The following is a 20,056-nucleotide window of genomic DNA, read 5'->3' as shown; positions in this document are numbered from 1 at the left end:
TCTTTGGTCCGAATAATGCTTCAAGTTGATTTAAAAATAAAACCTTATTTATGTGCCTTGAATATTGCATAAATGTAGTGTTTAGGTGGTCAAAAAATTCTGTAATAGTGGCAGATGGTATTAAACAATAACAACGTTTACATGTCAAAAGTAGCTGAGTTTATACGTAACTAATCATTAAAAATAAATGCACTTGACATTAAAGGAGAGTCAACTAAAGAGAAAAGGAGGAATAAACCTCACAGACAATGGTGCTGGTAACTTTATCGTGCAATGTTTTATTAACATTTATAGATACCCCAGTTCTTTAAATGGTCAATGTCAAAAGATAAATGTTTTTCTGCAACTGAAGTTTCCTGTTCTCCAGAAAGTAAAATGACAACTGGATAATCAAACATTTTTGCATTAAAACTTAGTTACTAATTTACAAAAATTAGTACAACAGATTACATAAATAAACTAAATCACTTTAAACAAGCCTTGTACAGTAGACCAAAGTGAATGACTTTGGCAAGATTTCTGCAGCTGCAGAAAAACTCTCCCTGGACTTCTTAAAACACTCATCTCCTAATTTGCTTTGAACCTTTACTACACAGTTCGCCTTTTGCAGGGCTGATCACAACCTGTGGGATTCCTATTATGTGACATAGCATCATTTTTTTTTCTAATAACATTGGCTCTGTGGAATTTAAGTAATGAAATTACACATTACAATATTGGCATTTAAAATTTATACAAGATGCCATTCATATCTGGTTACTTTTGTACAAAACCGATTTTTTCCATATACATTAGGGTAAGCAAGAGACCAAATAGTGTCATATTACTTCCCACAATCTGCCCATATATATATCCAAAAACAAAAACTGGCATTCTGCCTCAAAAAAACTATTCCATTCAATTACATTAGTTATATTACAAATGTATTTCAATTTCATGGTTAAAAGAACAAAACTGGAGTTTCCTTTTTAAAGAACCCAGCATCCTTATACTTTACAACTAATAAATGCAATATGTCAATTGGCAGAATACCAGAGCTTATTTTTCATGTAGACCAGGTCTGCACTTAACTTGCACAGAGGTCCCCAGCATTTCATTAGGATTTCAGAAACTAGTCTATTACACATCCTGCGGATGGTACTGAAGGTTGCAGTAAAACCAAATGACATCTAAGTTGTGACCTGGAAAATAACGTCTTATTAGGCACAGATTATATGGCGCAGTATTGAAGGGTCACAGAAATGTGGCGCAAGGCTAATGTGTCCATACTCAGCCTCACTAATCCATTCAATTATTGAGAAAGAAAAAACAGCCAGCTTCCCGAAGGCAAATGACTTCTTACTCTAGAGTTTGTGTCACTGGATTATTTTCTTAAAACTGGAGGTACAAGGTGGAAAGGCAAGAGCCTCAAAAGGGATATACAGAGCAACTCCAGAAAAATAAAATCAGTTTTTTTTTAATTTTAACTGAAAAATGGAAGATAGTAAACAAATTCACAGTACAGAAAACTGTTGAATAACTCCAATTTGTCCCATAGACATGTTGTAATATAAGGCAATCTGTTCATTAAAGATGTACAGTAAATTAGAATTTTTTTATATAGCAGTGAATTTGCATTGCTATTTTAGTTGGCCAATTTCTCCATTCTATACATAGATCCTGCAACAATGAAAAACTTCAAATTGCTAAAATACACCACTGTAAGTGTGCACATAAACTAAAACTATACATCAGAAAAGGAAATAATTTTGATTAAAAAATCCAAAAAAATGAAAAAAAAAATTGGAATTCAGTACAACTAACCCAAATTAAGTACTAACAATGTGACAAAAACACAGGGCAAGGATTCACCCTTTACAAAATGAAAGCAAAAGCATTATAGTTTAAATAAGTTATTTACCATGCTAAGAACAAATTGTAAATAAGGGTTAAATCAACATATCTAAGAAACCAGATGCCAGAATTGTTCCCCAAATACATTTTTAAGCATGGTAAAATTGTTTCACTTCATAAACAATGCAACAGTGCACACTTGCAATAGAATCAATATGTCCAAACCCATATTAAAGATTCGCAAAAAAATTTTTTTTTTGGAACATATGTCAGGAAGCAGTCACACAGAAACATTAGGTATGGCTATTGTGAAATTTCCTCTGCATTCTGAAGTATAATTTTATATGGTTCACTGTTTAGTACAGCTAGCTAATTCTACTTTACATCAATACTGGGAGCACAAACTGATGGAGGCCATACACTAGCCAATATTATCACCAGCAGTGCGACCTAAAACGGCCTGACGACATATGGGACACGTGGAGTTTTCAGACAGCCAGCGATCGATACAGTGAACATGATATTCGTGTGAGCAGGGAAGCTTGCGAAGCTTGTTTCCAGCAGTGTACTCACTAATGCATACGCTACAGGTTTTAATTGCGTCACTCTCCCCAAAATTTCTTGTGGACAGGTTGTCAATTTGCTCTTTAGTCAGTCCTCTCGGCTGATCATCCTCATCTTCATCATTTAGCAAGAAGAAATGGGCAAGCCTAAGTATAGGCAAAGTACCACTTTCTTCAAGTCCAAACAAACCTCGAGTCTGCTGACCTTCTCTTCTCCTTGCACCAGTTGTACTATCTGTTTCACTGCCATTCCGTTGCACCCCTGCCCGCTGCTCTCCTGTTCTACCTATTGAAGCCACATTTGGGGATTCACTTGTGCTGTTCTGTGACTCAGAGACGTCCTGCACTGGATTTTGGCCCCTGTTGCTCGTTTCAGAATCACTGTCACTGTCCACAAAGGAACTCAATTCCCCACCCATCATTATTCGGCGTAGTATGGTTTGGAGAGCAACCGAGGCAGCCTCCCCAAGACCAGAATCAGAAATCCTGCGAAAAGGAATCCGAATGGTGCTGACGTAAGTTCGCACCCCTGCTCGCTCAGAGCGGGAGAACGTGCGCCTGAGCCCACCACGCTCACTTTCATACACAACTGTGTTGTCTGTTGTTTGGGATCTCGAGCGGGTCCTGTTGGCTATACTATCTCTATCTGTATTTTCACCAGGTCTTACCCTTCTCACCTGCAGATCTAACATAATGGTAGGTGGTCGCCGCCCAGCTGCAGAGGAATCATTGGCGGTAGCTTCTGCAGGATCAACAGCTTCTTGGGAAGGCTCTCTAGGCTCACTTGACTCAGACGCAGAGAAAGGATTAGTTACTTCTGCCCGCACGTCATCTCCAACCCGATTCTGCCTGGACACTATGTGCTGTCTAGTTCTGGAACTTCCTTCTGTCCCACTCTCTGAACTGGATCTCTCAGACCTGAGAGAAGTCTGGCGCCGTGATCTACTCGTTCCTTCAACTGGATGCAAGGGTGACCGACTTCGATTGCTTCTTGTTCTAGATGACCTTCGTCGTTCTGGGCTTCTGCTTCTACCACTTCGTGCACGACCTTGAGGTGGCTGGGTTTCAAGGTCCTGTCTGAAAAGTTCATATCTATTTTCATAAGACAATTCCCCATTTGGTCTTCTACTCTGTCTAGTAATACCAGGCTCAGACCTTTCTGGTTCACTTTGGACACTTTCTTCCGTTATGGTTATTGGTGGAGCTGTCACTGCTTGTGCAGGTTGTGCGGTTGTTGGTGGCGATGGGTTTATGTTTCTAGATGGTACAGGCGTCACAGCTTCTTCTGTTGGTGGCAATGTCGTTGCTGCATTCGAAGTGTCCATGAGTTGCTCACTTTCCATCTCGGCACTTTGATCAATTCTACCTCGACTGACGTTAATTTCCAAGCTGAATCTAAAATCACCACTTGTTGGGTTTGTACGACTGACTGCTCTCCACGAGCGATTCCCACTTTGCCCACTTCTCGTTGTGTTACCAGTCTGCCTAAAAGCATTCAACCACTCCAGAAGTGAATCTCCACTTGAGCCTTCGTCCAAACCTTCAGCACCTACAGGGAAAAAACAAAGAAACCATCAACAACCAAAAAATATAGCTCATCACTTGTGTAGGGTCCTTTTGATTCTCTGAATGATATGAATCCTCCAAACTGTTGGAATAAAACCTAGTTTGATTGTTTAGAACAGTACAGTACTACATTCAGATCACAAACATCAACTTCAAGGGTGCTAAGAATGCCCTTGGATTTCCAAAAGAGTGTCTGCAGAAGCGCACACACAATTATGGGGCTTTGTATTCCATGGAATCAGTTTTGAGATCTGAACACTTGCCTCACTAATGCAAGGAGTCAAGCTTTGGGTAATGCCACTTCTTAACCTCGCATAGCATGTTAGGCAGAAGAAAGGAACCCCCTCTACCAACACTATTTAAAGAGATCACCTACTTCAAGTTTAATTTCTAGGCTATTGATATGATTCTCCATGTGAATGGTGCTTTCTGTAGTTGTTTCAAGTTGGAAAAGGTCTATATGGAGTGAAAGGACAAGTGATTGAATTTTACTGACTTCAAGGCTCCCAGACATACATGAAGCAAACATGAGTGAATATAGCAAAACAGAGGGGACAAGAGCTTCTAGAAGATTGAGTACCTTGAGAGGAAGGGCTATCAGCTGAAGGTCATACTTGCCCAGAGTAATCAGGGAGTAATTTTCCTACCTAAACCACAGCAGTTTGCTGAGATGCATGCACTTCAATAAGCTCACTACCTAATCTCCCCACCACTGGTAGTCGGGTTCTGGGTTACATTTTTGTTACCGAATTTCTTGCATCATTGGAGCTACAGTTACCTGTAACTTTGAGGTTTAATGAACACTGTTGTGCAAGGAGCCAGACTGAGGCTCTCCATTCAGAGGATTTACGACATTTCAGTCTCCCTTATTAGACAACACATTGAATTGCTAGCTTTAAAGGACCTTGATGAATGGATACAACTTTGCACCTACTGCAATGCCAAACTGGAGCCATATTGAAAAGGAGAACGTCTAACTGCCCTCACGCCCAAAGCCCTGATGCTTCTATTGTGTATTACATTCACTATGCCAACTGCATTTGAGCCACTAAGGCAAACCAAAGGGGGGCAATTGGGCACAAAAGGTACCCATCTAGGACACAATTACCCCAGTCCACATGTGAGGCATGCATATGGAGAGAAACAAGTTGCAACACAAAATGCAATAAAGTAGACCACTGGCATGTTGATACTATGCCTCTGCTGCCTGGACCACTGTTAAATCCTGCTGCACGTGTCCAGAGAAGTTCTACAGACAGAAATTTCCCTGGTATTTTCAGCACCCTCCTTTTGGTTTTGGGTTTCAGCAACAGCTCCATTATCGAATTTAACATGGAAAGGGGTAACTTTGATTTATTTATACAAAATCCCTGAAAGAACTGTGTATCCATTTTGTTTCATTAGCCTCCCCCATAATCTTCAAAATTCCTCCTCTCATCCCCAACAGCATCCTTTCCTACAGACATCCAATGTACTAACACATTATAAAAGCTCACCCTAATCAGCCTATGCTTCTCCAAGTGCCCATAAATTCTCTCTAAGAACCTGGACCCAATACTAGGCAATGAGCCTAATCAGGTTTCAGATCTCTCGGTGGGAGAGCATTTTGGAGATAGTGACCATACCATAGCCTTGGAGAGGGATAGGAGCAGATGATATAAGAAAGTATTTAATTGGGGGAGGGGGAATTATGATGCTATTAGGCAGGAACTTGGGAGTGTAATTTGGGAACAGATGTTCTTGGGGAAGTGCACAGCAGAAGTGTGGAGTTTGGTTAGGGAGTACTTGCATGGGGCTCTGGATAGGTTTGTCCCATTGAGGCAGGGCAAGGATGGTAGAGTGAAGGAACAGTGGTTGACAAGAAACATAGAATATCTTGTCAAGAGGAAGAAAGAAGCTTACCTAAGATTTAGAAAGCACAGATCAGACACGGCTCTGGAGAGTTACAAAGGTAGCCAGCAGGGAGCTTAAGAATGGATTTGAGAGCTAGAAGGGGGCATGAGAAGGCCTCAGTGAGTAGGATTAAGGAAAACCCCAAGGCATTCTACACGTATGTGAAGAATAGAAGGATGACTAGAGTGAGGGTAGGACCAATCAGGGATAAAAGAGGAAACATGTGCCTGGAGTCGGAAGAGGTAGAGGAGGTCCTTAATGAATACTTTGCTTCAGTATTCACCAGTGAGAGAGACCTTGACATTTGTGAGGATGTCGTCGACGTGAGGAAAGAGGATGTGCTGGAACTTTTGAAAAACATTAGGATAGATGAGTCACCGGGGCCGGATGGGATATATCCAAGGTTATTACGGGAAGCGAGGGAAGAGACTGCTGCACCTTAGGCGATGATCTTTGCATCCTCACTGGCCACAGGAGTAGTGCCAGATGATTGGAGGGTGGCAAGTGTTGTTCCTTTGTTTAAGAAAGGGAGTAGGGATAACCCTGGGAATTACAGACGAGTTAGTCTTACTTCACTGGTGGGTAAATTACTGGAGAAGATTCTTAGAGACAGATTTATGGGCATTTGGAGAAGCATAGGCTGATTAGAGACAGTCAGCATAGCTTTATGAAGGGCAGGTTGTGCCTCATGAGCCTGATTGAATTCTTTGATGTGACAAAGCACATTGATGAAGGTAGAGCAGTGGATGTGGTGTACATGGATTTTAGTAAGGTGTTTGATAAAGTTCCTCATAGAAGGCTCATTCAGAAAGTCAGGAGGCATGGGATCCAGGGAAACTTGGCTGTGTGCATTCAGAATTGGCTTGCCCATAGAAGACAGAGGGTGGTGGTAGATGGAGCGTAGTCTGCCTGGAGGTCAGTGATCAGTGGTGTTCTGCAGGGATCTGTGCTGAGACCCCTGCTCTTCGTGATTTTTATAAATGACTTGGATGAGGATGTGGAAGGGTGGGTTAGTAAGTTTGCTGATGATACAAAGGTTGGTGGTGTTGTGGATAGTGTAGAAGTTTGCTGTAGATTACAACAGGATATTGATAGAATGCGGAGCTGGGCTGAGAAGTGGCAGATGGAGTTCAACCCGGATGTGTGAAGTGATACACTTTGGAAGATCGAATTTGAAGGCAGAATACAAGGTTAATGGCAGGACTCTTAGCAGTGTGGAGGAACAGAGGGATCTTGGGGTCCATGTCCATAGATCCCTCAAGGTTGCCGTGCAGGTCGATAGGGTTGTTAAGGTGTATGTTGTGTTGGTCTTCATTAGTCAGGGTACTGAGTTCAAGAGCCATGAGGTAATGTTACGGCTCTATAGAACTCTGGTTAGACCACAATTGGAGTATTGTGTTCAATTCCGGTCACCTCATTATAGAAAAGACGTGGAAGCTTTAGAGAGGGTGCAGAGGAGATTTACCAGGATGCTGCCTGGATTGGAGGGCATGTCTTATGAGGAGAGGTTGAGTGTGCTGGGGCTTTTCTCTTGGGAGAGGAGGATGAGAGGTGACTTGATTGAGGTGTACAAGATGATAAGAGGCATAGACCAAGTGGACAGACAGAGACTTTTTCCCAGGACGAGAATGGCTAATACGAGAGGGCATAATTTTAAGGTTACTGGAGGAAAGTATACGGGGGATGTCAGAAGTAAGTTTTTTTTTTTACACACAGAGTGGTGGGTGCGTGGACACACTACTGGCAAAGGTTGTGGGGGCAGATACATTTAACATTTAAGACTCTTAGATAGCCACATGAATGATAGAAAAATGAAGGGCTATGTGGGAAGGAAGGGTTAGATAGATATTAGAGCAGGATAAAGTGTCGGCACAACATCTTGGGCCAAAGGGCCTGTACTGTGCTGTAATGTACTATGTTCTAATTTTCCCTTCCTTTATATAGCAAGTTCATTTTAACCTTCAAACTATCATGTCTCCAGTCCAGAATGAGGATCACCCCAACCTGTCATTGATTTAACATATGGTGATGACACTTACATATGTTTACATTTGGAGGTCAAGATCCAAGTCATCAATAACTCTTCCAGCGAAGCATTTGAGGGGAAGGGTTTCATATTAAACATCCAGAAGACGAAGAACCTCTGCCCAACTACCCTGTTACACAGACCACCCATTGCACAAAATCACCAGCCCTAGCTCCACAAATGAGATGCTGGAAAACCCAAATCACTTTTCATACATTGGGAGCCTCCTCATAGTGAAGAGGAACATCAATGATGAAGTGCACCGCCATCTCCAATGTGAAAGCCTTCAGTGAAATGTAAAATTAGAAACCAAACTCAATGCACTGGGCACCCTTTTGAATACTTTAGAGAAATGGATGACTCATAGTGAAGAAACATCACCAATTCAGTCTTTACAAAAATCCTCCAAATCTATTGGCAGAATAGAAGAACTGATGTCAGCATCCTTTCCCAGGCCAAGTTCTCTCAGATCAAGGCTCTGATCACGCTCAACCAGCAGTGGTGGGCAGATCACATTATTTGAATTTCTGACATCAGACTCCTGAAACAGGCACTCTATTCCATGCTCCAACACAGTGAACGAATTTCAGCACACCAGAAAAAGCTACAAAGATATTTTCACGCCTCCTTGGAAAAATACAGCATTTGCACCAGCTCATGACTGTTCAAAATGGAGAAGGCCTTCGGCACTTTAAGTCACTACAACTGAAGCAAGTGGAGCTACGTGCAAACAGAGGAAAGAACACAAAACATCCTAAACTTCTGCTGCCCCATTAACTCTATCTGCCCCACCCATGGCTGAGTCTGTGGTTTCCACCAACTCAGAATTGGGGTGGAAGCAGTCATCTTCAACTTTGAGAGATTACCCTAGAAGCAGCAATTTACATTTATGCCTTCTAAGTTAATGAGTTGGCACTTAATCCAAGCATGTTCCTCCAAATTCTGAAATGCCTGTTTATGGGCAACCTATTACTGTAGAAGGCCAAAGTTAACTCCAAATTGTAGAAGTGTAGAAGGCTCAAGCTAATTCAAAATGGATTAGCCAGATAGCTCCACAATCCCAAAACACGTGCTCGCACACAGTTTAGGATAGCCAGATGGTGGAGGGTAGCTAAGTAAAGAAATTAAAATACAAAGAGCCTTGCAAACAATACATCAGCTACAGACATAATTGTCTAGATCATCATAATTAGGATGTTAATCTCAAACACTAATTCAAATCCAATGAGAAATGCCTGTGAACTGGCCACTGAGGGGCACTTACATAGGTTCTAGAGGTTTTTCTTCTGCAAGCTAAACAATATTCAACCATATTAGTTGGCTCTCTTGTTATTTGAATAGCCATTTACCTCAGGTCTCTGCACTACAGAATATTCAAATTAGGTTTGAATACATAATTATTGAAAGTAATAATTTGGACTTTGAGCATAAGAGAAATAATATTTCTCCCTTCATGACAACATGAACTGTAGAGCAACTTCTAATTTTTTTTTAAAAAACAAATGGGAAGCAACTATTGGCAACATACCCAAACATGTGAAATACCAAGTTGAATACTAACCTCTTTGCAGTGCATCAAATGTAAAAGAAACAAGTGGATATACTGAAGATGCCGGAAATGTGAAACACTTACTGAACTGAAGTACAAAAGTGGAAACATGGATCATATGCAGCATATACAGACAGAAAGAGTTAGTGTTTTGGAATTGTGATCTGTGTCTGAACTGGGTTAGAATAACAGTTATTTAGTATTCAAAGGGAGGGAAAGGAGGGGAGATAGGCAGGAAAGGAAAATAGCAAGGTGTTAGATGGTTGGTAGGCACAACAGATTGACTGCAAAAGGGATGATAATACACAGCAAAAGGCAATGTTTATTAGACAAATGAACACAGATCCAAAAGGCAAAAGTAGAATCATTACCTTTACTGGCAGTTTGAAAAAATGTGAGCAGTAAATCAAAGTCTGAAATATTGCAAACCGTTTAATGGAATGTTGAGATGCTATTCCTGCAGCTTCTATCAACCTTCATTTGAAAATTATAGTGAACCAAGAGGCATCAAAGCAAGAGTGGGTGGAGAATTAATGTGGCAGGCAACTAGAAACTGGGATTGGGGGGGGGGGGGTCATACTTGCATCCAACAAGCGTATTCACCGAAACCATCACCCAATCTGCATTTTGCTTTGTTTCCCAATGAGGAACTGGAGACCACATTGTGAGTGGTGAACTACATGAAAGAAAGAAACTGTTGATTCGCCTGAAAAGGGTATCTTGTAAGGGCAGAGGGAGGGGAAAAAGGTAAGAAATGCATTGCCTGTGTTTGTATGGAGGAGGAATAGCTGTTGGGAGTAATACAATCATGGATCAGGATGCTGTGCAGGGAACAGCTGTGTGGAATGGTGAAAAGGGAAATGATTCCTTTGTCCTTAGTTCCCACCCCGTCTCCATGCTTAGAGGATTATCATCCACTAATTCTAGCACATTGCTACCAAAGGCATCTTCTTTCCTCTGACTGAAATCAGCAGTAGTATCGGTGATTGTTCTGGCCTTGCTATTTATAGCTCTAAGCCCATGTCTCATTTCTTTACTGGCCCCATTACAATCCCTTTTTGCCTTGCAGTTTTTTGCGAGTAAAATCATTCTGGCCTTCCCTTTTGTTCTTGTTTCCTCCCCTGCTTAAAATCTGTTAGATTTGTAACACTTCCCAGCTCTTGACAAATGTCTCACATCTGAAATAGTAACCTGCTCTTCATTGATGCTGCCTTTATCTGAACATTTATAGTATTTTCTGTTTGTGTTTTAACTCATTAACTGCAATGGAGCGAGAAATTTAACCTGTTATTTTGTTATGAGGTCCAACCCCATTTGCTGATTCTGACATTACTCAGTTTTTCATGCATTAATCTAACTTGGATTAAATTCCAAATGTGCAAGGTAGAATCTCACATGAGCCACAAATGACAAAACCAATCGCCCAATAATTAGACAATCTGTTCAGACAAGAATATATCCACCAACATTATGACTACCGTGCAAGATCAAGAAAAATGGCTTGGTTAATCCTCACCTTTTGAGAAATAGGCATTCAGTTTCTCAGCAGTTAAACAAGGCTCAAGGATCACAAAAATGGCGGCCAAATATTTGGAGGCAGCGTTTCATTGAAACCCATTATATCAAAAAAAAGGCAAATCTTGAGTAGCACAAACCAGTCAGCTAGTTCAAAATAATGCTCTTAAGAACATTAATTGACTATGAACCCAACTCCTGGATTGCATTGATTACCTGCTGCATGGCCATGCCAGTGGGATTCCAAGGGCCTCTGATGAATCTGTCATCCAGTGCAGATAACCGTGGGCATCCTTGATGTGTTGTGAATACAGACAGGCACTTTGTAAAACCTTGGGTGCCAATGAGGTACCAAATGGCATGTCCTTATACCGACAGCTTTGTCTTTTGAAACTGAACCAGAATCTCCAATGCCATCCCTAAATAGCGATATAAAATTAGTCATCTTTCACATCCACAGCTGCTAGCCAGTCTCCTATTGCCTGAATAATCTCAAGAACTGTAACCTCTTGATTTTTTTTCTCTGAGGAAATAGCTCAGAACCCTGAAGACAAGTACCTGGAGCTGTTTACCATCATCCCAAGCCTTCAGGAAAGTACAAAATTCTGAAGCAGCAGCTGTTTTTTTTTAAAACCTCCACACTTCCTTCTCCAAAGTCCTTGAACACTTTACCTCCCAAATCCATGTCCTTTTCTCCTGGAGTTCCATGTTCAAAACCTTTACAATCAAGTATCTGTCCCTGCCAATGCAATAAAATGGCCCTAATTCAAGTCAGAAATGCAATCCTCTATGACCGTGAGAAATATTCCCAGCCTGTCGTCTTTGCAGGGTTTAACATGATTGATTGCAACACTGTAAATTAATTTGGGAGCTAGATATATTCAAGGACTTTGAAATAGAAAAGGAGGTCTGATATAGGCTAGTCATTAGCAGGACCAAAAGGGTTGGTTGGTGTAGATTTTTTTTCGAAGTGGCTGGTTCACTCTAGACTTGAAACAAAATAAACAGCATCTGAGGAATAAGAACCACTGACAAGATTAGTTTGTGTGTGTGGTGGTGGTGGAGGAGGAGGGGGTAGGTTGTGGGCAGACAGTGGCAAGAATAATAGCTGTTGGGTCACTGTTAAAAGAAGTCAGGTCAAGGGAGCTAGATGTGGGTCTCAAAGGGAAGAGCAATGATGGCAAAAAAGCCATCTCAATTTGTCCTTTCGACTATAAATTAGGTACTTACATCTCTAGGTCTTTCTGTCTCCTCTTTAATATTGTAAATGTGAGTGATGATGGTTACAAAGAAGTAAAGGGTGGCCTTTTTCGAGATTGTTGGTGCAGGTGTTTGAGCAGCAATCATTTGTTGTACCTCTGGACATTGTCCAGTGGACTCAAAGGGATAAAGAATAGAGGATTCACTAAAAAAAACAAACACTGATCCAAGTATACAATGGAGTTACATAGCAATCCCAGGTGTTAGCAGAGGGCAACAGAAAATCTGCAGATGAAACAGTAACAACCATGAATTATATAGTTAAGGGAATCAGAGGAGGTGGGAGGTCTAGGGAAGTGACAAAAATGCACAAATGGGATGGCAGTAGTTGCATGAGCTTGAGCAGCCAGTCTTGAGTAGTAGTAACAAAAGGAAATAGCTACATTAATTTGCAGCAGTCACATTTAAACTTTGAGGCTGTTTAAGTGTTTAACATTGAGAATCTCTGTCAAGATGTGGATACCAAGAAACTTTGATATTTTGATGCAGGATTTACTTAGCAAGAGTGCCAAGGCAACCCTGTCCAAGTCTCTTGACCATAAAATACAAAAACAAGCAATGTATAACTGATTTGGTAGACCGGGGGCCAATTTATCAGGATACACACTGCAAATATCACTTGAACTTCCCATTGTCTGGATATCTCAGGAATGGAGGAATTTGCTTTAAAGTCTCATTTGGGACACCTTCCATTCCTGAGCTGCATCTTTGTTTTAGACTGTTTTTGGACAATCCAATTAAATATGCAACATGCATGATTCTGGTATTGCTGCAGACTGGGAAGGTGTTACTGGGCATGACAAGTATAAAGGAACATGTAATTTTGTTACTTGGTCTCAATTGCTGATGTCACCACTAATAGGTTCTTTCTGAGAAGTTCTTAGTACAATAGTAAAATTCAACAAATCTTCAATGCAGTCTAACTAGACTGGCAGGATAGATTAAAAACGATGACTCAGAGGATCTGCCATCTTTTTATTGGATCTCTCTACTAGCAATCTGAGGCTAAATTGTACCAGGATACAATGCAGTTCTTCATTATGGATAGTTTGAAAATGCGGGGACAACAGCAACTTTACATTTAAGTGACAAGACTTTCATGCAATTAAACACATCACTGATGTTAGCCAATGCATTCTATTGCTGAAACACCTGATATTTCAGTGTCTGGCAAATGCTAGAGTCAAAATACTATTCAGCACTTATTTCTTTGTGATACAACGGTCAGTGCCAATATACCTACAAATGACTTCAGCCCAGTCCAACATTTTCTCCACTATTGTCAATTTTGCGAATCATCTCCCTTACTTGCATTTAGAATGATTTTACTACTTCGAGAACATGAATGATTGACCCGATAAAACACAGCTTGCAAATGGGGTTATAAACTGGCTAACACCTTGAATTAGCTTTTAATTCAAGTGTTTTTATTCACCAGTGCTCCAATTTATTAACTTTAGTTCATGAGTTTCACCAAGTGATTGGGAGAAATCCTGTAAAAGAAAACTTGGACTGGCTGATTTTGCAAACCCAAGCTACAATCACCAAGAATGATTTACAGAGAAACAAAGTTTTGTTCAACTTGCAAGCAGAAACACAACCTGATTAACTGAGTGAACCAAATAGGTTCAATGGCCAAGGAATTATTTTAATGTGTTCAGCAGTGTCAAACTGCAGAATGAGATTTCCTAACATCCACTGTGGCAGGCACTGGTCCTAAAAGAATCTAAAAGATGCTTGAAACAAAGCACCTAACTTTGTGAGCTTTGATGTAAATATGGATGATCACTTCAATGTTCAAGGTTCACTATCGCTGCTGGAGACAGCACAAATATGGATAATGAGCAAGAGAGAGAATGAATCTCAGTTCTTGCACTCTCCATGGCCAACAGTCTACACAAAGGAAGAATGGCTGCTTCAGAAGGAAAAAAATCAATTAAAATGGTTATTTGTAACGACCATTTCAAAATAAGGATTTGAGGGTTCAGTAAGAAGAATGGAGAACACCTTTCAGGCCCATGCAAGAAGAGACCCACACAACTACAGCAAGGCACTGTAGTACTGCTAATCAGAAGCTTAGCAAAGTCACCTATTATTTTACATTCTATAACCAGGTGTATATTTTTCAGCCTTACGATGCAGAATGGAAATCTGACAAAATTTTTAATTACATAATTTAAACCAATTCTTGAAACCTTAGCGTCTCTATCACTATGTCCCCAAGTAGGGTTCTTTTTATTTACATGCTCACCTCGGTTATCACCAGAACCTTCACTTCTTCGAGCATCAGGGTTGTTCTGAATTGTGCCGTTTTTTACTTGCTGCAGACGCCTAGTCAGTTCTTCTTCTGTAATTTCCCCTTCAAAATACAATTAGGATAGATACCATGAACAGTGCCATAAAAGTGATCACATTCTGATGACCAGCTCATGATGCTGAAGCTGCCATCACTTCACTACACCTTCAAAATAGACATTCATTCCAAGCTCTGATGAGGGAAGAGATTACCAGGTGACAGAGGAAAAGATGCAAGGACATGTCCAAATCCTCCTTGAAGGAATGCAACATCCCCACTGACTTTTGGGAATTTCTGTCCCACAGCTGCTCAAAGTGGAGAGAGTATATTCACAATCATATTGAGAACCTTAAAGCCTTTCATCGGGATAAAACAGAGACCCTGCATATGGAGTGGAAGGAACAGACCACTTCTCAGCTACCTATCAGCCACAATCTGCTCCTTCTATGGGGGAGTCTGCAGTTTCCACAATGGCCTTATTAGTCCATTGGATTCAAAATTGGCTTGGAGGAGGAAAGCAGAGGGTGATGGTTGAAGGTTGTTTCTCGGAATGGAGGCTGGTGGCTAGTGGTGTGCCACAGGGGTTGGTGTTGGGACCCTTGTCATTTGTTATGTATATAAACGATTTGGATGCGAATGCACAAGGCTTGATCAATAAGTTTGTGGATGACATGAAATTAGGTTGTGTTGTTGATAGTGAAGGTTAATGTAGATTATAGGGGGAGCTTGATTAGTTAGGAAAGTGAGCCCAGGAGTGGCAAATGGATTTCAATAAAGATAAGTGTGAGGTGATGCATTTTGGAAAGTCAAACCAGCACAAGATACTTTTTTAGTCACATGTACATCAAAACACACAGTGAAATGCATCTTTTTGTGTAGAGTGTTCTGGGGATAGCCCGTAAGTCTCGCCACACTTCCAGCGCCAACATAGCATGCCCACAACTTCCTAACCTGTACATCTTTGGAATGTGGGAGGAAACCCACGCAGACAGGGGGAGAACATACAAACTCCTTACAGACAGCGGCCGAAATTGAACCCAGGTCGCTGGCACTGTAATAGGGAGTGTAATAGAACAGAGGGACCTAGGGGTACAAGTGCGTAGTTCGTTCAAAGTGGCATCACAGGTAGATGGGTTTGGGACATTATGTTGCAGTAGGACAAGTCATTGGTGAGGCTGTACTTGGAGTACTGTGTAGTTTTGGTCACCCTGTTAAAGGAAAGACATGGTTAAACTAGAGTGCAGAAAAGATTTGAGGACTAGAGAGCCTGAGTTATAGGCAGACGTTGGCCAGGCTAGGCCTTTATTCCTTGGAACATAGGAGAATGAGGGGCGACCTTACAGAAATGTTTAAAATTATGAGAGGCATAGACAAGGTGGATGGTAATGGTCTTTTCCCCAGGGGAGGGGACTCCAAAACTAGGAGGCATGGATTTAGGATGAGGGGGGAAAGATTTAAAAGGGACCTGAGGGGCAACTTTTTCATGCACAGGGTGATGAGTATATGGAACGAGCTGCCAGAGGAAGTGGTTGAGGCAGGTACAATAGAATCATTTAAGAAGCACTTGGATAGGTACATGGAGGGGTGGGGCTTAGAGGGATATGGGCTGAATGCAGGAAATTAGGACAAGCTGGGTGGGCACTGTGGTCGGCATGGATGTTGGGCTGAAGGGCCTGTATCTGTGCTGTATTGCTCTTTGACTCTAGTCACCTTAGAACCTACAAAGACATACTGGAAGTCATCGTTTTTCCTGTGGGACTACTCAAGAGGAAAGACTAACGAACAAGTTACAAGACTTTCACTCCTCAACTTCCAGCCACATAGTTCCCCAACAACGCATGTCCCACTTCTACCTCCTCCACAAGATCCACAAGGAAGGCTGCCATGGTAGTCTGTTCTTGTCCCACATAAATTAATTCTGCCTGCTCGAGTCAGTTCTTTCTTCTACTACGCAGTCCCTTCCCACTTACATCTATGACACCTCTGATACCCTCTGTCATTTTGTCAATTTCCCATGTCCTCGTCCCAATCAGTTTCACAACTGACATCCTCTGTATACTTCCATCCTATATCTGGTTGGCCTGACAGCTCTTGAACAGAGACCGAATCAGCTCCCAACTAAAACCACCTTCACCCGGCTGAATATATTCTTGCACTGAACAACTTTTTGAATCCACTCATTCTCCTGATACAGGGTTCCTGGGTCCAAGCTATGCTCATTTCCTTGTGGAATACTTGGAACAGTCTTTGATTCATTCCTGCTCAGATCTTCTTTTCCCAGTAAAGTGACGACTGTATTGTACTAATTGCACTCGTATGGAATTTGAAAATTTCAGTATCTTTGCTGCCAATTTCTATCCTGCTGTTATTTCCACATAACCAACATCTAGATCCTGCCTTCCTTTTCTTTACTCCATCTACATTTCAGGGAATACATTACCTACCAATACCTGTTACAAGCCCATAGATTCCTATGTTATCTTGACTACACCTCCTCTCACCCGGTCTCCTACAAGGACTCCATTCCATTCACCTGGCTTGTCTCGCTCCATCATATTGATTCTGAGATGCCTTCCTTTTTCCATAACCGTGGTTTCCTTTCTACCATAGCTAAGAGTTCTCAATCACAACTGCTCTGTTTCCAATACCTCAGGCTGTACCAACACAATTTGTGTCACCTGGCCAATCTTGGTGTTCACCTTATCACAGACATTACCCATATTCCCTTCACCGCTACCACTCTCTGCACCTCGTAAACACATATTTCTCACTTTTCCAGTCTTGGCAAAAGGTCATCAACTGAAACACCAGCTGTTTTCCTCTCTCCACAGATGCTGTATGACCTAAATACCTCCAGCACTTTGTTTTTGTTTCAGATTTCTAGCATCTGCTATTTTTTGCTTTTCAACTCTCAATTACTTACATGCTTAAAATCTTTCCAAATATTGATCAATTCTTTTTGATAATCATTAAACATCAGCCTGAAGATGTCTCAGCTTCCCCCTCCCCCCACCACGTGCCTCATTTCAATATAACTTACACTCCAGAAAATGAACTTGGGCTCTGGAAAAAAGATTTTGTCCACAGGATATGCTATTTTATATACAACTCATGCATTCTCTCTGTGGTGCTTGCATTTTCAAACAATGGTCTAACCTCTCAAAGAAAATGACAGAAAACGCAAAGGAGTGGTGTAAAACAATATGCATTGCCTCAATGGGTATGGAAACTGGTCCACATTCTCCAGATTGCAAGGTGGAGGAGCTGGTCTACCAGAAAGCACTATAGAGAAAGTCATTTTGGCAGTCTGAAGTTAGCCCACCCTTATCCAACCTTACTAACAGAACGTCCGAATGCAAACAATGGAGGCAGATTGCGACAAAACAGTTATGAATTCATTAAAAAGGAAATTTAAGTTTTACATTATAATTGCAATAAAGCCTTCCATTGTATACTGAGAGATATCAACATGGTATCACAGTCAGTTCACAAAAACTGCATAATTATATATTGCACAATTGTCATTTTTCTCCACAAACCATGTTTTGACAAACAACAACATGAGGAAAATGCACAAACATGTCAACACTAGAAACTTTGTGATCACTGCCTTCCAAAGAACAGCAGATTTTCTTAATATGTTTGGAATGAAAATTGTTGTTCCACCCACCTTAACTCCAAGTACAAGAAAGGTCACACACACAGAAGAGAATATGAGAGAGCAATATAGGAAGTTTTGCACGACATGCCACTTGTAATTCTAGCAAATGTCACTTCAACCTTTTACATATGGTACATTAAAATCGGAGTTTACTTGCCTACTTACCATATACATTTACCTTTCAATTCTCACACCCAGGTAAAACATACTATGCTCCAAATGACGCCCACCTGACCTTAGTTTTTTATTTTGGCCTTATCCTGATCAACTGTGGCTCTTCAGTGATGGCCTGTGGCCTTGGTCAGATCCCACTCGACCTGAAAGTTGAACTGTGCCTGGGTGGATCACTTTTGACCCAGGACTCAAAAGCTACCCTGTGGAGGAAAACAGAGGAAGACAGAGAAGGAAGCAAGAACGAACAGAAACATAAGCAGAGAGAAAAAGGGAAACAGAATGCTACATGTATGGATAACCAAAAGGGGATGGGAACGAATAAAAGAAAGCACAGACAAGTAAAGGAAATAGAGCTTTGTTGGAGATGAGAGAAAAAGATCAAGTATTAAATACACTAGCACACATTTCATGTTGCAATATGGCCCTTCAACTTCCAAGGATTATCATGGGTAAGTAGTGACTGACTGTTCCTCTCTGGCATGGAACAAAATGAAAGAGTACAAGATGGTAATGACTATGGAGGGCTAATATCCGCAATACAACCATAGTTGTTATCTAGCAGCTGGTTATACAGCAAGACAGGCAAATGAAAAAGTGTTAACCATCTAGTCACACTCTTAGCTAAAGAGCAATGATCCAGCAATATCTGGCTTTTTCTCAAATTACTTTGAAAAATCTATTGACAACACTGTCAATGAGTTGGGAGCAGGCTTGCACCTATGTCTGGGCTCAGTTGATCATGCTGTCAAATTACTCAGAAAACAATCCATTTAAAAATCAGGGGAAACAGAACAAAAACTACAGCAGCTTCTCCCAGTAAAACCATAGTACTTTTCCAGAAAAATGCCAGATAGATGCATAAACTGTGTATGAAATAAATCTCAGTTGCTCAGTAGCATGATTATAAATTAGTCTATTAAAATCTGTTTTATTTCTGGTTTCCAACATCTGCAGTGTTTTGATTTTCAAGTACAGCTGTACCTATTTGACAGCATAGGTAACAATAGACTGCAGTCAATCAAACTGCACACTTGGTCAAATTATTTTTTATTTAACCACATCAGACTAAATGGCTAAGCCTAATTCTGAGGGGGTCAGAAGTTTTGTATTAAAAATAGAAAACACAAACCAAAGCCATGGAAGGGAAAATGTCACTTTTGTTGAGAAAACATGACTTTTGCTTACCCCTCCCTTCCCTCCCATAGTCCATCTCCAGACACTTGCAGATAGACTTGTAATCACTGCGTAATGGGGACTGAAAAGAACTACTTTAGAAGTGCAGAATGCAAGAGGGGAAAAAAAGACTACTTTCTTGCAGCTTTAACAATACTCTCCATACATTTGCACCTTTTGTTCATCCAATACTTTGCAATCTAATTTGCTATGGAGAATACAAAGGGATACCTAACTTCTACTTAAAATGACATTACTATGTTAACAAAACACCACTTGTGGAACAGAGACACAGAGTGCAAGTTCTCCTTCAAAAAATTAAGTATTCTACACTTTTACATTCAATTAAACTAAGAAACCCAGCCCCAGCCCTGCACCTCACTCAGCATGCTTATACAATCCCCTTCTTGAATTATCAGACTGGTTCAGATATTGTCACCTCATGCAGTACTCACTCTCAAAATCGCATCCACTATGCCTATACTGCATGAAAAGATTGGTTAAACCTACTTCTATACTCTTGGTGTGCACTTCAAGTGCTTATTCA

General features: G+C 40.9%; 1 protein-coding gene across 1 annotated transcript in view; it reads right to left on the bottom strand.

Moving 5' to 3' along the window:
• Positions 1–258: 258 nt before the first annotated feature.
• rlim (ring finger protein, LIM domain interacting) overlaps positions 259–20,056 on the bottom strand; it is a 31,933-nt gene continuing 12,135 nt past the window's right edge. The window contains exons 3-4 of the mRNA XM_052022383.1: positions 14,457–14,564; positions 259–3,945 (exon numbers count right to left, since the gene is read on the bottom strand). Of these exons, the coding sequence (XP_051878343.1) occupies positions 2,255–3,945; positions 14,457–14,564 (1,799 nt within the window). The 3' untranslated portion in view covers positions 259–2,254. The remainder of the gene's footprint in view (positions 3,946–14,456; positions 14,565–20,056) is intronic.

The sequence above is a fragment of the Pristis pectinata genome, chromosome 8, assembly GCF_009764475.1.
Source record: "Pristis pectinata isolate sPriPec2 chromosome 8, sPriPec2.1.pri, whole genome shotgun sequence".
Taxonomy (NCBI): domain Eukaryota; kingdom Metazoa; phylum Chordata; class Chondrichthyes; order Rhinopristiformes; family Pristidae; genus Pristis; species Pristis pectinata.
The sequence above is the reverse complement of the archived record's forward strand: the minus strand, read 5'-3'. Positions and strand labels throughout refer to the sequence as shown.